This window comes from Symphalangus syndactylus, chromosome 6, assembly GCF_028878055.3.
Source record: "Symphalangus syndactylus isolate Jambi chromosome 6, NHGRI_mSymSyn1-v2.1_pri, whole genome shotgun sequence".
Classification (NCBI taxonomy): Eukaryota; Metazoa; Chordata; class Mammalia; order Primates; family Hylobatidae; genus Symphalangus; species Symphalangus syndactylus.
The window spans coordinates 114,780,734-114,800,240 of NC_072428.2; the positions used below are offsets into that span (position 1 = coordinate 114,780,734).

Genomic DNA, 19,507 nt, shown 5'->3' on the forward strand with positions numbered 1-19,507 from the left:
CTAATTTATACTCCCACCAACAGTGTAAAAGCGTTCCTTTTTCTCCACATCCTCTCCAGCATGTTGTTTCCTGACTTTTTAATGATTGCCATTCTAACTGGTGTGAGATGGTATCTCACTGTGGTTTTGATTTGCATTTCTGTAATGACAAGTGATTATGAACTTTTCATATGTCTGTTAGCCGCATAAATGTCTTCTTTTGGGAAGTGTCTGTTCATATCCTTTGCCCACAATTTAATGGGGTTGTTTTTTTCTTGTAAATTAGTTTAAGTTCCCTGTAGATTCTGAATATTAGCCCTTTGTCAGATGGACAGATTGCAAAAATTTTCTCCCATTCTGTAGGTTGCCTGTTCATTCTGATGATAGTTTCTCTTGCTGTGCAGAAGCTCTTTAACTTAATTAGATCCATTTGTCAATTTTAGCTTTTGTTGCCATTGCTTTTGTTGTTTTAGTCATAAAGTCTTTGCCCATGCCTATGTCCTGAATGGTACTGCCTAGGTATTCTTCTAGGGTTTTTATGGTTTTAGGGCTTACGTTTAAGTCTTTAATCCATCTTGAATTAATTTTTGTATAAGGTGTAAGGAAGAGGTCCAGTTTCAGTTTACTGCATATGGCTAGCCATTTTCCCAACACCACTTATTAAATAGGGGATCCTTTCCCCATTGCTTGTTTTTGTCAGGTTTGTCAAAGATCAGATGATTGTAGATGTGTGGCGTTATTTCTGAGGCCTCTGTTCCATTCCATTGGTCCATATATCTGCTTTGGTAGCAGTACAATGCTTTTTTGGTTACTGTAGCCTTGTAGTATAGGTTGAAGTCAGGTAGCATGATGCCTCTAGCTTTGTTCTTTTTGCTTAGGATTATCTTGGCTATATGGGCTCTTTTTTGACTTTTCAATATTGTATTTTAAACTAACAGTTACATGACAGTTGTTTCCACTTGTCCAAAAAAGTTATCTGTTACAATGGGATGCAGGTATATGTTGTGTTTCTGTAGAGAGAAAAGGTAGACTCAACTATCTCAGCTAAAATTTGGCACATTTTATCTTGGAATTTAAGAATTTTCTAAAAACATAGTCGAAAGACAGAATATGCCTCACTGCATAGTAGTACAGTCCTTGTCATAGGAAGTGTTCAGTTGTTGGCAAATGCTCATTTGTTAAGAACGTCACTTTTGCCAGAGAGTATGACTGGCTGACCTAAGATTCGTTCTAAGTTTGTTTGATTTTATATTGCTTTAGCTTCAGCTTTATCATATTTGACTTATGTAACTTTCTGCACAGCATGAATTTACGACTTTCTCATAATATTCCATGTGTATATGAATGTGCTATTTTCAACTGCTAGAACTTTGTATTTTATTCAATGATTTCTAACTTCTCTGCTTTTTAATATGGGCAAGGTGTAAATGATAATAATGCTAAACTCCAAGACTTGTCCAAGTGCCACTGCACTCCATTTCTTGCCCTATTATTCCAAAGAGAGTATAGAGAAATAACCATAGGAGCAGGCCTGAATAGGCATTTGTTCAAATGGATCCTCCATAGGATGTCCAGGCAAGAAAAACATCAGGCATCCAGCTTCTCCAGAAGATATTCTCTAAACTAGGATAGGTATATACAGAGATTTGATGGGTCTTAAGTTATTTGTTTATCTTGCTGATTTAAAAGCAAAACACAGTAATACAAAATGCTTCAAAACTATCCATGGTATGACTATGAAGTAGGCAGTGAAAGATATGAGGAGAGAACCCAACATCAATGGGACAAAAAAGTAAATAAATGAGAGGGAAGGTGACCTTGACAGGGAAACAGAAATATTCATGTAAAGGACTACAAACTATGAAATAATAGAAAACAAGTCTACATCTTATTACTACTAAAATAAAAAAATGCATAAGTCATACTATATTTAACATGTAGATCCGATAACACTATATTTCTCTGGAAGGAAAGTGTAAAATTTTACAGAGGTACAAGAGTAGAGCTGCATGAATATCGAGGCTCATCAAAAATAGTTAAAATTTAAGTTCCTAGTATAATACACAGCATGCATATTTATCTCATCAGAACACTGAAACATAAGCTCTTTACAGACATGTAAGTGGTGCTAACTTATAATTCCCATTATTAAAAAATACGTACCTTTAGAAGAAATGATGCTCCGTCCACTTCTGCTTTGCCCAAAAGCTGACAAGTCAGGTCAAAATACTGCATTGGCTGAACATCACACAATTTTAGTAATGTCCAAGACGGTGTCATATGAGTAGATGCCCAAACACGTAAGGCTTCTACCATTTTGTGGTCCTCAGTAGTGAAGTTAAAATACTTGCTTGAAGTGCGAGGTATGATAGGGGCTCCCAAAGTTCCCTCAAATGTCAAAGATGCAAAGCCAGAGCTGGTGATACCCTGAGTCTCCTTTTTATATACTTGAATCTAAGAAAGTAGGGCAAAGTAGAAAACATACAAATAAAATAGCTTACTGATGCAGAACCTACAAACCGAAGAAATTGGAAAGATTATCAATTTTGCCAGCATAATTAAGAGAGGGCATTTTTTAAAAACTATTTTTCATTTAATTAGCATGTAAATTCTACACCCAAGTGCTGGTGCTACACCAAGATACAGAAGTATCATGGAAACTGTGAACCTCCATGCAAAATTCACTTACATTTTTTAAAGAGCTAGGTGGTAGTCTCCCTAATCCTATCAAGCTTGCAGTTTTACATTTATTAGTTTTTTTATTAAGGTGTAATTTATACAACGAAAAAGGATCATAAATGACAGTGACTTATGAATATTATAGAAAAGACTAGAACACTTGAAATATGAGAATATAAAGTGAACAAAATGAAGCTCAGGCTAGAGTTTAATCAGCGTGACTGAGAGCACTGAGATATGCCATAAGCTCTTTTGCTTTCTGAATTCAGGGGCTGTTATCAGAGGCACATACATTTATATTGTTACATCTTCATGAAGTGACCCCTTTGTCCTTATGAAATGTTCCTTCCAAAACTCTCTTGTAGTAATATCGTTACTTCATTTCCCTTGTTTACTTTGTACATTTTTTTCCTACAGTTTTAGTTCTAACTTGTTTAGGTCTTCATATTTAAAGTGCATTTCTCGTAGGTAGCATATATTTGGTTCCTGATTATTTTTGTTCAATCTTTTCCTTGCAATTGGAAATTAGTCCATTCACAGAAACGCAGTTATTAACACGGCCATATTTGAGTCTACTATCTTATTTGTTTTCCTTTTTTTCATACTGCTTTTTTGCTTCTTTTCTTTTTAAAACCATTTTTTTTCCTATTGTTCCTTTCTTGTTTTCCTTTTGGAATTCTTATTAGTGCTCCATTTCCTTCTTCTTAGCTATGAATAAATCTTTAACTTCTTAATATCTACTTGGAATCAATATTGTTCCACTATGTACTTTCTACTTTCCATTTCATACTTGCCACTTCCTATTTCACGCGTTCTACTTCACAAATATCTTTTCAATGGTAGAATTCCATTTATTCATCCCACCCATCCTTTGTGTTACTGTTGTAGTATTTTTTCTACATATTTTATAATCTCTACCATGTAATATTACTGGTTTTGCTTTAAATAGGCATTTATCCTTTAATTAAATTATGGAAAGAAACAAAAACATCGTGTTTACATATTTGCTATTTTTTTCCATCATTTCTTGTATTTTTGTCACTTCTTAACTATCCAGCTTCTAGTTGCTAGCATTCCTCTTTGGCCTGAATATCATTCTTTAGCATTAATGCTATGCAGATATGCTCCCATGGACTATCTCATTTTTCCTTTATATAAAATGTTTTTATTTTATTCTCATTCCTGAAGAATGTATTTGCTGGATATAAAATTCTGTGTGAATAAATTTTTTTCTATCACCATATAAAACTTATTTCTTTGTTCTCTGGGTGTCACTGTCTCTGGTAAGAAGTGAAAGATGACTGGTATCATTGTTCTCCGACAATGCATCATTTTCTTCTCCAGTTGACTTCAAGATTTTTCTCTTTTTCAAAGGTTTCACCATGTTTTGTCTGGATGTGCATTTCTTTGCACATACCCCGCATAAAGTACATTCAAGTCTTTGTTTTTCATCAAATTTGGGTAAATTCTGGTCCTTATTTCTATAAATATTTCCCTTCACCCTCTCTCCACTTGCATCCTAAATTACATGTAACATTTGATATTGTTCCATAGGTCCTTAGGGTCTGTCAATTTTTATTTAATCCTTGTTCTTCAGATTAGGTAGCTTCTAATGATTTGTCATCAATTTAACTTATATCTGATCTATTTAGCCCATCCAGTAGATTTTTCATTTCATTTGTTCTTTTCAGTTCCTGAATCTTTTTAATAGTTTCTACTTCTCTGATGAAATTTCTTATCTTTTCATTCAACATCTTCCTCTAATTCAGTGAATGTTGTTTTGCTGCACCCATTAACTTGTACCCTAAAACCTAAAGTATAATAATAAAAAAAAAAAAAGAAGTTTTGCCAGCAGCTGGGAGAATATTTCCAAATAAGTCACTTCAGATTATATTAGAGCTCTAAAATAAAAAATGAATACACAATAAACAAGTGTTTGTCCATTAAAAAAATTTCAGTGAATGTATTTTTGCTTAATTCCTTTTTTAAGTTATTTTATTTATTTATTATTATTATTTTTTTTGAGAAGGGTCTCTTTCTGTCACTCAGGCTGGAATGCAGTGGTGTAATAATATTTCACTGCAGCCTCGACCTCCCGGGCTCAAGGGATCCTCTCACCTCCACTTAATTCTTTGAAAGTCTGTATAATCTGTGCTTTAAAGTTTTTGTTTAATAAAGACAACATTTGGGCTACCATGGAGTTGGTCTAGAATGTGTATGTTTTTTTCTTTTTTCTTGACTAGGGGTAACACTTTCTTGTTTTCATGTCTAATATATCTTTTGTTCTTTACTAGACATCGTAGATGCTATACTGTAAAGACTCTGAATTATGTTGGCTTCTTCTGACAAACACTGATTTTTGTTCTTGTTGGCCACTGAGTTGTTGTCTGGTCATCTTAAACTCATGAATGCTTGTTTTTATGCTTTGTTAGGGTGATCTGTGGAAAGCCCATGATGTTTCCCAAAGTCTTCTACCTTGATGGGACTCACCCTGCAAACTCTCTGCGAAGTCTTCTCCGTAGAACTTGTTTTAGGCTTTGATAAAACATGTGTAGAACAGGCCTTACTATAAGATGTGGTCCTTCGTGAGGTGAGCTACTTTTGGGGGGTGAAACCCTTGTGCTGCCTCAGCTGCATGTCCAAGCTGTTAAGGAGGTATTAATAAGGTTATTTGTCCCTGACTATCTTGGACTTCCAGCACCCCATTACTAGACCTCCAGTATCCGTTTCATGTTCAACCACAATGTTCAACCACAGTTCAACCACACAGCAGCTTTTGTAATCCTTAAGTAGATCTACCCTGCCCTGTGCAGCCTGGCTTTCAACCAAGTATTCAAGCCCACCCCAACCCTGGTGGACTTTTAGACATCCCCTTCTGTATAGCTCTTTCCTCTCTGGTTTCTTGTTGTGAAAATTCCAGCTTTCAGCTGCCTTGAACTTTGACCACAGTTTGAACTTCAGCTTACTGTGCAGTGGTTGAGAAAATGTCCGTAGGCAGGGATGTGGTCATCATGGGGCTCACTTTAAAAGTTTCTCTTCACTCTCTGTTCATAGTTACCCATTGCCCGATGCCTAAAAAACAGTTGCCTCATAACATTTTATGGGTCTTCGTGGCAGTAGGGCTAGTCCAGTACCAGTTAGTTTTTCGTAACACAGAAGTTCACTCTGCAGATTCTAACTATACTTGCCTACAACTGATCTATTACCTTTTAAATGGGTTCTACTTGATGTATATGCTGCTTCTCTTTTATACTCCAATGTCTGATTGATTCTTGGTTCTGTGATCATCATTTTTATCACCAATTCCATGCTCACTAGTGTATACTGTTGACTAAAGCTTGCCTCTGCTGATTAACATAGTAAACCAGAACAATCTTCCAGCTTAGGTGTGTTGGTAGCTTTCACATATCATTTATGAGCAGGTCCTCTTTGGTTGAGATTCAATATATACCTTAATTAGTCTACTTCTATTTCCACCACCACTGTAGTCTAAGGCATCCTCATTTCATGTCTGTAAAACTGAAATAGCCTTCTAAAGAATATCTTTGCCTTCATGCTTGTTTTCAAGAACTCATCTGTTATCCACGTTAGTAAGAGTGATTTTTTTCAAAATTTGAACCAATAATTTCATGTTCACATTTAAAACCCTCTAATGACTTCTCATTATACCTACAGTGAAATCTAAATAACTTACCTACCACAATTTCATCTTGTAACACCTCCCCCACAGCTGACCATGCTGGTCTTCTTTCTGTTTCTCCAATACCATGCTCATTCCTATCACAGAGCCTTGGCACCTATAGTGTCATCTGGTGGAAAACATTTTCCCTCATATCTCAGTAGGACTTCTCATTATCATTATTTGGATCTCAATTCTTATGTCTCCTCATTAGAAAGGCCTTTCCTGATTTTGCTTTATTGATTTTATTTATTTGTTTATTTTTTTTTTTTTTGAGATGGAGTCTCGCTCTGTCGCCCAGGCTGGAGTGCAGTGGTGCGATCTCGGCTCACTGCAACCTCTGCCTCCCGGGTTCAAGCAATTCTCCTGCTTCAGCCTCCTGAGTAGCTGTGACTACAAGCACCCACCACCACACCTGGCTAATATTTGTATTTTTAGTAGAGATGGGGTTTCACCATACTGGCCAGGCTGGTCTCGAACTCCTGACCTTCCAATCTTCCCGCCTAGACCTCCCAAAGTGCTGGGATTACAGGCATGAGCCACTGCGCCCGGTCGCTTTATTTTCTTTATAGTAGCTATCACTACTTGAAATTACTTTGATTTATATGCTTACTTTTATATTGTCTGCTTCTTTGCATTAAAACAGATGCCAATAAATAAATAAATAAATATTTGCTGGAAAAAAGAAGAGTAGATCTTGACTCGTTTTATGTATATTTTTGCTATGAACTACGATCTTCAAATTGCAATAAGAAAAACAAGAAAAAATAAATTCTAATATCTAAAACAGATGTCTGTACTTAGAATGACATTGCTCAACCAAACACAACAGGGCTATTCAAAGCTAGTGGAACTGTCAACATAAAGAGTGTAAGGAAGCACTACTAGCCCTAAATATGAACATTTCATGAAAATAGAGAAACAACTTTATAGAGAAATATAGTAACCCTAAATCTATACAGCAGCCTCACAATATATAAAACATAACATTAAATAAGAAGGCTTAAACCCCATTAACATTGCCTTAAATTATTAAGCAAAATCGATAGAGCTAAAACAAACAGGCAAATCCTCTATCATAGTAGCCTTTAAAACAGTTTTCAATAGCTGATAAAATAGATAAGAAATAAAAAATTATAGTGACCATATGTTAGAATATAAAGTAAGCATCCACAAATTTCAAAATACTAAACATTTCAGAGTATGTTTTCTGACCACAATAAACAATAGTAAAAAAAAGGTAACTATTAAATGATTTAAATAAATATAAAAAAAAAAGTAATACTCCTATGGAATTGGATTGAATATAATTCAATATATATATTATTTGGATTATTTGAATATAATTCAATATATATGTTCAATATAATTCAATATATTATATTCAATAATTCAATATATATTCAATGCTAATTCAATATTTTTTGAATTTTCATATTGATTTCCTCTCTGATTTATGGATTATTTAAAAATTATTTATAAACCCACAGATCAGAGATGAAATCTATGATCAATATAAAAATTTAATTATATATTGAACTGAATGGTAATGAAGTTATCACAAATTAAAACCTGCTGGATACAACTAAGGCAGTACTTAAAAAATTTATGGTCATAAATGAATATATTACAAAAGAGGTGGCTAAATTATTATAGTAGTACAGTTAATTTTATACAGTGATTTACTGCATCTTTACATTCATTCACATTTCTCTAGACTGTGAAAAATTTACAGTCATAAATGAATATATTACAAAAGAGGTGGCTAAATTATTATAGTAGTACAGTTAATTTTATACAGTGATTTACTGCATCTTTACATTCATTCACATTTCTCTAGACTGTGAATGGAGCCATGTATGGTCTGTGTTTGTGCATACAAATTGTTGAAAATCTCCAAAAAGTTTTCCAAAATACTTATTGAAAAATGTCTGCATGTAAGTGTATCCATGTAGTTCAAACCTGTGTTGTTCAAGGGGTAACTACATGCTGTTAGAGGTCATGAGACTCTTTACTCCTGTAGCAGGAGACACAATAATGACCTTCCTGGATGGGGATATGAGGGAAGTTTCTAGAGTGGTAGCTATATGAGTATGGTTATATTGTGAATGATGAGATGTTTATCTATTTGCTATTAAATAGTAACTTCCATAAACAATAACAACAACTAAATATGTTTATGAAGAAAGAGTGTATTGTTTGAATACAGTATATAGGAAACAATACTGTGAAAAGTAAGCAACTTTTTGACGTTTAAATAAGTATGTATTACATTTCTATGATGATAATATTTCTTTGTATTTATTTATTTATTTATTTTTTTGAGTCAGAGTTTTGCTCTTGTTGCCCAGACTGGAGTGCAGTAGCACAATCTTGGCTCCGCCCTCCGGGTTCAAGCGATTTTCCTGCCTCAGCCTCCTGAATAGCTGGGATTACAAGCATGTACCACCACGCCCGGCTAATTTTGTATTTTTAGTAGAGACAGGGTTTCTCCATGTTGGTCAGGCTGGTCTTGAACTCCCCACCTCAGGTGATCCGCCAGCATCAACCTCCCAAAGTGCTGGGATTACAGGTATGAGCCACCACGCCTGGCTATGATAATATTTCTATTTCTTTTTATCTTTACACAAATATTCTCTATTATCCTCCTATTCTCAAGGAAACAGCATTAATAGGTCATAAAAAGTGCCTAAGAGTAGAATACAGCTGAACATTGTCCTCGTTTATGAGCAGCAGACTGACCATGAAGGACAGAATTAAACTTAAGCATTAGAAGAAAAAGACAACCAAGATGATGAAGAGGTTACATGGAAACCCATGTAACAGAGGAAAAGATGAAGAAACAGAAATATTTAAAATCTAAGGGACTGAAAATATACAAAGTATTTAAAAGCTGTCCAAAGCATCATGTAGTAATTTCCAAAGAAAAATTCCAAAAGTTCATTGAACAAAAAAGTTCAATTAAACAAATATTATAACAATAAAGATAATAATTTTGAGAAAATAATAATCCTTTGTATTTGTAAGTTCTAAATTTTTTTTTTAATTGTGCTATTTAATAACTCTACCCTTAAAGGCTTTCTTACATTTAGTTATTTAACTACAGGCATAATTTTTAAAGTTCCTGTTCATATATTATTTCTTATAAATGAAAACCAACTTAATCTGATTTTATACTTAGTATCTCAATGTTTTCACTGAGCTTGAATTAATACAAGAAATGGGAAAGAATAATATAATCTCCTAATCTTTGTATACATTTTTCTTGTTGACCTAAAGCTCTTTTTTAAAACATTAAAAAATAAATGTTCTTTATCAAAATCTACAGATAAAACTTCTACAGCATTAGTCTGTATTTAGAAACAGAAGACAGAATGGAACTAGTTTTAATCATGGCATGTAATAGATTTCTGGGGAATAAAAGCAAGTGGTTTGTTCAAATGAAGATGTTTCTTACTGTAAGTTATTTAAAGTCTGATAATATTTACATTACTTCTTATATCCTGAAAAGCTTGCTGTCATGTTCTAACAAAGCAACTATATAATTAGTGCTAACTAGTTTCAGTGAACAATACAGAGTTCTCTTCAAATAAATATAAGTTCTAGACAATATGAATTATACCTTCAGCCTGTGAAAGCGAACAATATCTCCATTTTTATAAATTATTGGAAGGGCTTCATAGTTTCCACTAAAGAGCAGGCAAGTTAATTTTACATTTGTCTGGTCCACAATTGTTACAACTGAGCAATAATCTGGAAAACACAAAAATATTTTACCTGACTTTCAATATTTTAAAGCATTTGATAAAATAAGAATATGCTTACTTCAAAACACCAAACCTTATTCTTCCTTTTAATTAAGTCTTCTAAGAGGATTAAAACAGAGACATTTTCTTGGCTTTCAATACACACCGCAAAATTATTTTGCAGAAGTGTTCTATAAATATTAATTTTAGAAAGTTTAGTAAAACAAAAATAAAAATCTCATTCAGTGTAAATTGGAGAGAAAATAACTTTTTATTGCTTCAGGGTTTACAAATCATGAAACATAAATGTAGTCAAATAAGAAAAATGCAATTTATAAAATAAACGTAACTAAATTTAGAATGAAAACAAAGGCTAAGATATTTACAGCAGATATGAAGAGTTGTATCCATACTGCATAAAGAATTTATGAAAACTGTTACAAAAATCAGGATGATACAGTAAATAAGTCATACAAATGAATAAACAATACATAGAAAACTATGTCATAACAAAAAACTCAAAAGAGGAAGTGGTAATTCTTGCTAGTCACCTATAAAAAATTATACATTATAACAAAAGAGAGGTATTTTATAAAATTTAAACTGGCAAAAAAATTTAATATTTGGGTTGCTATAAAACGGTAACTTCAAACACTGGTGGTAGTAAAAACTGTAATAGATCCTGCCTTTAAATTTTTTTATAATTAACATATAAAAGATTGTATGTATTTATGGTGTGCTATACATGGTTCTGAAGTACACATACACTGTGAAATCACCAAATCTAGCTAATGAAAATACACACATTACCTTAGTTATTTTTGCAGTGAGAACATTTATCCATTTTCTTAGCATTTTTCAAGAATGCAACATATTTTTCACTACAGTCACTATGTTATAAAATAGAACCCCTGAACTTATTCTTCCTAACTGAAATATTGTATCCTTTGACCAACAGCTCCCCAAAACCTTCCCATAGCCACACAGGCCCCTGGCAACAACCCTTCTACTCTCTACTGCTATGAGATCAATTTTTTAAGATTCTGTGCCTGGCTTATTTTACTTAAGAATGTCCTCCAGGTTCACTCATGTTGTTGTAAATGGCAGAATTTCCTCCTTATGTCTAAATAGTATTCCACTGTGTATATAGACCACATTTTCTTTATTCATCCATTAATGGACGCTTAGGTTTATTCTATGCCTATTGTGAATAAGCCTGCAACGAACATGGGAGTGCAGATGTCTCTTCAATATACTGATTATTTCCTTTTGATATACATAGTAGTACTCCCTATCTGAAGTGTCACTTTCCACAGTTTCAGTTACCTGCAGTCAACTGTGATCTATAAATATGTAATGGAAAATTACAGAAATAAACAATGTGAATCATCTCTTCACGCAGGGTATCCACACTGTCTACGTTCCCTGCCTGTTTGTCACTTAGTAGCTGTCTCGGCTATCATACCAACTGTCGAGGTATCGCAGTGCTTGTGATCATGTAACCCTTATTTTACTTAATAATTGCCCCACAGTGCTAAGGCAAAGTGATGTGCTTAATTAAACTTTATCATAGGTATGTATATTCAGGAAAAAACAGTATATACAGGGTTCAGTACCATCCACGGTTTTGGGCAGCTGCTGGGGGTCTTGGAGCATATCCCCTTTGGACAAAGGAAAAGTACTGTACCCAGTAGTGAGATTATGGGATCATATGGTAGTTCTAATTTTTGGAAGAACATTTATGTTTTCCACAATACCTGTGCTAATTTACATTGCCACCTACAATGTGCGAAGGTTATCTTTTCTTCACACCCTCTTGATACTAGTCTTCTTTTTGATAACAACTATTCTAATAGGTGTGAAGTGATATCTTGTTGTGGTTTTAATGATTAGTGATGTTGAACATCTTTTCGCATACCTGTCTGCCATTTGTATGTCATTTTTAAAGAAATGTCCACTCAGGTCCTTTGCCCATGTTTAAATTGGGTTGTTTTCTAACCATCTAGTTGAGTTCCTCATATACTTTAGATATTAACCCATTATCAGATACACAGTTTGCAAATATTTTCTCTCATTCTTTACTCTGTTAATATTGGCTGTGCAGAAGGTTTTCAAGTTTGATACAATCCCATTTGTCTATTCTTGCTTTCATTGCCTGAGCTTTTGAGGTCCTTTCCAAAGAATCTTTGGTGAGATCAATGTCATGGAGCTTTTCCCCTATGTTTTCTTCTAGTAGGTTCATAGTACTACATTGAATAGAAGTGGCAAGAGTGGGCATCTTTGTCTTGATACAGATCTTAGAGGAAAAGCTTTCAACTTTTTCTGCATTTACTAAAATGATCATATAATTTTTGTGCTCCATTCTGCTAATAAACATTTTGATTTGCATCTGTGGAACCACCCTTGAATACCTGGAATAAATCCTACTTGATCATGGCGAATAGTCTCTTTAATGTGCTGTTGAATTTGGTTTGCTAGTATTCTGTTGAGGATTTTTGCATCTGTATTGGCCTGTAGTTTTTTTGCTTGTTAGTTTTTATTGTGTCTTTGTCTGTCTTCAGTATCAGAGTGATGCTGGCCTCGTGAAATGAGTTTGGAAACATTCCCTTCTCTTCCATTTTTGGAAGAGGCTGAGAAGAATTGGTGTTAGTTCTCCATCGAATGTTTGATACAATTTGATGCTGCCTATACACATGATTCAGAAAATGCACTGACTTTCTTTCCTTCCTAGTCCCCCAGCAATGAAGGTATAGAGATTTAAAGGAACAAACCCCAAAACAGTGAAGGAAAGGAGAGTGGAAGAAAATATCAACATATTTCAGGAAAATGGAAAGTAAGTGGTTAAGGGATAAAATAAACAGAGGAGGCCAAAATCCAGAAGATACTACAAGGTGGCTACAGTGAAGATGGGAGCCACTGGGATTAAGGGTGAGAGTAAAAAGTAGGGCTGAAATCAGGAGATCAATTAGAAGTTTACACACAGAACAAGTGTTTCAATGACTACCCATCCTTATTCTCTACTTCCCTGAAAATGACTTCAGGCAGCATCTTTGTATTTAACAACCTTCCCATTTTGAAAAATTTTAGGAGCAAAGGCTCTTTTCCAAGGAGGCTGCACTCATTAACTGGGAAGTGTTAAGACTTCTCATGTTAGTGTTAACAACTAGAATAAATTCCTCCTCACCATCACATTAGGGAACATACAGTCTAGTTGGAAGTTCTCATCCCACCCACCCTAGGCTGCAAATTTCAATCAATATGCCCTAACAAGTACTATTAGTCACTATCAAGTTTCCCACTCAAGGGGAAAGCGTATTAGAGAAACAAACTACTTACATACAAAGCAAAGGAGAAAGGTATATAAAACCTAAAATAAACTATACCTACATTCTTAAATATAAAAACACAGCAGAAAATTACCAGACATTAGAATAAAAATGGAAGACATTGTAATCCTAGCACTTTGGGAGGCCGAGTGGGTTGACCATTTGAGGTCAGGAGTTCAAGATCAGCCTGGCCAACGTGGTGAAACCCCACCTCTACTAAAAATGACAAAAATTAGCTGGGTGGTAGTGGTGCTCTCCTGTAATCCCAGCTACTTGGGGGGCCGAGGCAGGAGAATCGCTTGTGCCTGGGAAGTGGAGGTTGCAGTGTGCCGAGATCATGCTACTGCACTCCAGTCTGGATGACAGAGTGAGATCTGTCTCAAAAAAAAAAAGGAAGACAGAAAGAAAATGAGGTTAGGAAGAAAAAGGAGAGAAGGGAGTGAGGGGAAGGAAAAAAAAGGAGAGAGAGAGTAAAGGGGAGAAAGAAGGGAGGAAAGGGATGAAAGGGAGAGAGGAATGGGAAGAGAAAGGGAGACGAGAAAGAAAGGAGGGTAGAAAAAGAGAAATCTGAATTTGTGAGAAGGGTGAAATAACTTGGAACAAAAAAAATCCTAAAAATGAAAAAACTTTAATAAGCACTTTCAGAAAGAGTAAAAATATATTCTCATCCCTTGAGGACGCACTGGCTCCAATTTTAGGTTTTAAGTTTCCTTTGTCAATATTTCTTACTATTAGTAAGGACTGATACTTCATGACATTTTTTCTTTGCTAGTGGTCTTCCAAAGACCAAAGACAAATTTTATTTATATTTCAAAATAGAGAACACATTCTTACTTGCAATTACCATATGGCTCTATTGTACCCTTTTATATATCTGAGATACATTATGGGATCTTTTTTCCTATATCTTGAAATATATTGATATTCATTATCTGAGTAATGATTTCATCACTATGCATTAATTATTTCTATGTATGCTTAAAAAGACTAATTTTTAAAATACGAAATGAGACAATTGTCTAAAGGATGATACAAGAATGAAATAAATAATCACTAATATCATTCTTCAGTTTTTGTACTGCAAGACATAAAAGAAGTTTGGAGACACCATCGTTTGAGTTTCTTCTTTAGCTTTATTAAAACATAGTTAAAAATTCAGAATTTTAAAATTTGTGCCCATGGTCAGTGAGAAGAACATTGATGGAGGAAGTCATTTAACCATTATTAGATGAATCAGAAGCTAAATGCAAAAACAGCAGCACTTTAGCTAATGATGATAAAATTGATCACATAAGTGAAATCTCAGGCTATTTATCTCCAGATGATATCCTATATAAAGTTTCTCAAGCTCAAGAATTGATGCAGGAAAATGTTTCTAAAAATAGGGAGAAAATACAAAATATTTCTAAAAACAGAGGGGAAATATGGTATTCTTATCCAGTAAGTCATTCAACAAAAATGATTTCACCATACGATATTCTGGGACATGACTGAGGACCGTTCCATTTTGCTAAAATGACTTGTGATGGCATTCTTTCATCTTACATGATATTTGCACGCCAAAATTTACATAAAATGGCATGTAAGTGGATATGCAGAAGGCAAATGTATAACTAAAGGTAGTGGAAAGAATAGGTGATATCAAAATGAAAGATCAATCTTTAATCATTTGAATTGATGTTCAGAAATCTAAAATAGAAACTGTTCTGTAATTATGGGGCAAAAACAGCTGCTCTCTCCAAAAAAATTTTTGAGTCGACAAAGTTTTCAAAAGTATTTTGATGATGCAAGTGCAAGATGAAAAACCGAAAGCAGTAATAAGCTAGAACCATTTGTTTGTATATCTTTAAAACTAGGCAAATATGGGATTATGAAATAAAAATGACTTTGCTATGTTTATATCCTTTTTATGATTTTTAATGATTTTATTACCTCTTTATTCTCACTGCTGTATAATATTTGAAAAATGACTTAAAAATTCAAAAACTTTAAAAGGTTTGGACTCATATAGTAAAAGATAATGATTGTTTTTCCTATTATGCTTAGGTGCCAAAAAACTGATGATATCTCCTAGAACTTAAAGCAAAAGGAAAAAGAATGACAAAAGGACAGAAAATAGAGAAAACAAAATGAGAGAGAAAGCAAACTCAAAAGAATTGGGCTTTCTGAACTCTACCTTCTGAGAAAGAGATCCTCTTTATAGATATCTGAATATGGTGTACTTGCTTCCCCACAATGAGGTTATATCCTCACTTACACAATTTGGTTCAAAACTCAGGGGCACTGAACATATGTACCATTACTTAAGTATATAGACTGTTTCTGTAAATTTTTCTGGAACATACATATTAAAGGAAATTCATGTGGCAAGAATGGCCATTGTTCTCAACTCCAGCACTTGTACACTTTTGTGGAACATTCCACAGCAAATACATACTCTGTAGAAAATACAGGAGCAAAAGAAAAGCCATACAAAAATATTCTACTAACTGTTCTACTCTACATAGACTTTGTTTCTGTTAAATTCTGTACACCAGGCAAAAAAGTCAGAACCGAAGAACAGCTGACAATCTTATTCCATAAAATCAACCTTAGCAGTACAATATCTGACCAAGAGAAGCCCCAAAAGTCAACTGTTCAATAACAGAGGAAGAGCATTTACTAGAAATGAAGATGCAGTCTTCCAATTAAAAGGGCCCATTGAAGGCAAACAGGATAAATGATCACACCAAGTCACATAATTGTGAAATTAGGGAACACCAAATATTTTTTAAAATTCTAAAAACTTCTGTAGAGAGTAAAACAGGTCACCAATGCAAGACTGAGAAGCAGATTAACATCAGACTTTTCTATCAACATGACTGGGGTTACTAAAAAGACAACAAATCAATGGCTTCAAAAGTCTAAGGAGTAATTTTGATACTTCAACTTTATAAAACCTGACAAAACTATCAATCAAGCATAAAGACAGATGAAGAACATTTCCAGATTTTGGCCAATCAGATATTTTACCTCCACAGTATCTTTCTTAGGTAATTCTCCAGCAATACAATGGCAAAAACCATAAAATAGAAAAAAGCAGAGTACGGACAATAGTAATGGATCTCCCAGATAGATAGACAGCAGGCCTAGCAAACAACTACTCTAGATTGGAGCAGAAGAAAGGGAGCTGATACGAAAGGAGAGAACCATTAAAAAAAAAGAGTAATGGACTGGGCACGGGGGCTCACGCCTGTAATCCCAGCACTCAGGCCAAGGTGGGCAGATCACAAGGTCAGGAGATCAAGACCATCCTGGCTAACACAGTGAAACCCCATCTCTACTAAAAAACACAAAAAATTAGCCAGCCATGGTGGCGGGAGCCTGTAGTCCCAGCTACTCAGGAGGCTGAGGCAGGAGAATGGCGTGAACCCGGGAGGCAGAGCTTGCAGTGAGCTGTGATGGCGCCACTGCATTCCAGCACTCCAGCCTGGGTGAGAGAGAGAGAGATTCCGTCTCAAAAAAAAAATGATCATTTAGCATAATGTTCTCCAGATTCCTTCATGTTGTTTCAAGTGACGGAATTTCCTTCTTTTTTCCACATGATTTCATTTATACACGGAATCTTAAAAGTCAAACTTACAGAAGTAGAAAGTGATTATCAATGCCTAGGGGGGTGGCAGTGGTGAGAAATGGGGAGATGCTGGCCAGGCACGGTGGCTCACGCCTGTAATCCCAGCATTTTAGGAGGCCAAGGTGGGTGGATCACTAGAGGCCAGGAGTTTGAGACTAGCCTGGCCAACATGGAGAAATCTCATCTCTACTAAAAATATAAAAAATTAACCAGGTGTGGTGGTGTGTGCCTGTAATCCCAGCTATTCAGGAGGCTGAGGCACAAGAATCACTTGAATCCAGGAGGCGGAGGTTGTAGTAAGCTGAGATCATGCCACTGCACTCCAGCCTGGGTGACGGAGCAACTCTGTCTCAAAAAAAGCAGGGGGTCGGGGGGAAGATGCTCACTGAAGGATATACAAACTTTCAGTTCAACAGGAGGAATAAATTTTCAAGATTTGCACAGTATGGTGACCATAGTTAATAATAACGTATTGCATATTTCAAAATTGCTAATAGATTTTAAATGTTCTCACTACAAAAAGTAAATATGTGATGTAATGGATATGTTAATTAGCTTTATATAATCATTCCACAATGTATACACATATCTAAACATCACATTGTCCCCCACAATATATATTTGTTTGCCAATTTAAAATAAAAATTTAAATTAAAACGATAGATAATCCCATACACAACTACATATTTATATAAACTTGAGGGCATAGTGAAGGCACAGTTTTATTATTAATAACAACAGCAACAAAAAAGAAAAGGCATTAGAAATCCCACAAAATATAAAAGGCTATACAGGAATATCTGATCCAAATATGAAGAAAACTAAAATGTAGCACAGAGATAGCAAAAGAATGGAAGAAATATGTACGGTTACAGAAAAGAATATAAATGCTCATAATTATGACAAAAGATAAGTAAAGGTATACTTGACAGAAGACTAGTGAAGAAAGTAAACAACAACACTGAATAAAGTTGACGAATAAGAAATGAAAGACAAATATATTATTTAAAGTTAAAGAGAATCAGTAAGAAAAAAAGAATAAAAATTTAAAAGGAATTATATTTTCCATGGTATAAAACGTTTATATAATCTAAACTCTTCCTCTGAAAATACTAATTGCTTGATAAATTACAACCACATGGTAACACTTTTAAAAAATCATTTCTCAAATCGTTGTTAATCCCAGAATAAAAACAAATAATCCAGGAGGTGAACCAAGGTGGGAGGCAAATTCAAAAGCTAAAACACATCTGAAAGGGCTCTCACTAGAAATCTAGAGTTTTGGAAATTATATACCAAGTCTGAAAAAAGAAACTACATCTTGGTCTATTGCAAGGTAGAAGCTGAAAGTGAGCTATCAGCATAAATCAGTGACCTTAAAAAATGGAAGCTAGGGGAAAAAAATCTACCTGCTAGCACAGGGAATCATGAAGAAAATCTGCCTGTCTGTGCCATGGTTTGGAAATGAGGGAAAAATAATAATAGGCCAGTTTGTGGAGTAACTGGCATTAATACATTCAATGAAATTTCTGTAGATATCCTCTTAGTTTGTTTTTTTTTTTTGGTTTTTGTTAATGGCAAATAACATGCTGACTCTAAAGTTAAAATGGATGAGCAGGGGGCTACTGTTATTTAAGACATACTTGAAAAAGAAGAATGCAATGGGATATTTTTCTGTTGAATAGCAAGATTAAAAAGTAAAGAAATTAGGATAATGTAGTGTTTTCTGAGAGGGAAAATTCATTCTTTGGCAATATAAGATTTAGGTGATAAAGAAAAAAATCACTATCACTTCTCTATTTGTACTTCACCTATGTAAAAGTTAATTCCTACTATGTACATTAATGGTTTCATCTAAAAACAAATCCCACAATACACAATACAACAACTGTTCTTCCACACAGTACATCATTTATGTTAATGTGACATCCAACTAACACCCTCTCACAGAGGATTTTTTGGTAATAGTTTATAGTGTTTTCCCAAACACTATACTGGCTATTAACTTTGCAGCTGGATTCATAAGCATATTCCCAATAGTATCACTTGAACCTGTTTATGCTGTAAGTAGAACTGTGAATAATGCCTGTATAGTTTTGATCCCCCTTTTCCCCACAAATGTGACACAATTAAGCAATTTCACAGTGAAACAAATGATTGGTTTGCCAATAAAAAAAAAAAACACACAATGTACTTTGCATAAAACACAAATACTTTGAATGTTTGAAGTTTCTTAAAATTTCATGACAAACACAAGGGCAAAGAGATCACTAGTCTGACAAAATCCAATTCAGATTTTAAGCTGCAGTAATTCTGTATTATGCCTCTCACTTTAAATGCTCCAAATTGATCTACTTTTGTAAATTGTGAATATAAGACCAATACAAGAAAAAAACTGTGAATTTAACTAGGCATAAATAATAGTAAATAGTTTAATTTAATGTTAATGTTAGTTTAATGTTTCATTTAAATAGTTTAATGTTAG

At 34.3% G+C, this 19,507-nt stretch overlaps 1 protein-coding gene across 38 annotated transcripts in view; it reads right to left on the reverse strand.

Annotated features, from left to right (window-relative positions):
• Nucleotides 1-19,507, reverse strand: part of POT1 (protection of telomeres 1) — a 104,354-nt gene that overhangs the window by 37,474 nt on the left and 47,373 nt on the right. For all 38 annotated transcript variants that reach the window (XM_055283863.2, XM_063642195.1, XM_063642201.1 and 35 more), the window contains 2 exons: nucleotides 9,960-10,090; nucleotides 2,143-2,433 (listed from right to left, as the gene is read on the reverse strand). In XM_055283863.2, coding sequence (XP_055139838.1) covers nucleotides 2,143-2,433; nucleotides 9,960-10,090 — 422 coding nt within the window. The remainder of the gene's footprint in view (nucleotides 1-2,142; nucleotides 2,434-9,959; nucleotides 10,091-19,507) is intronic.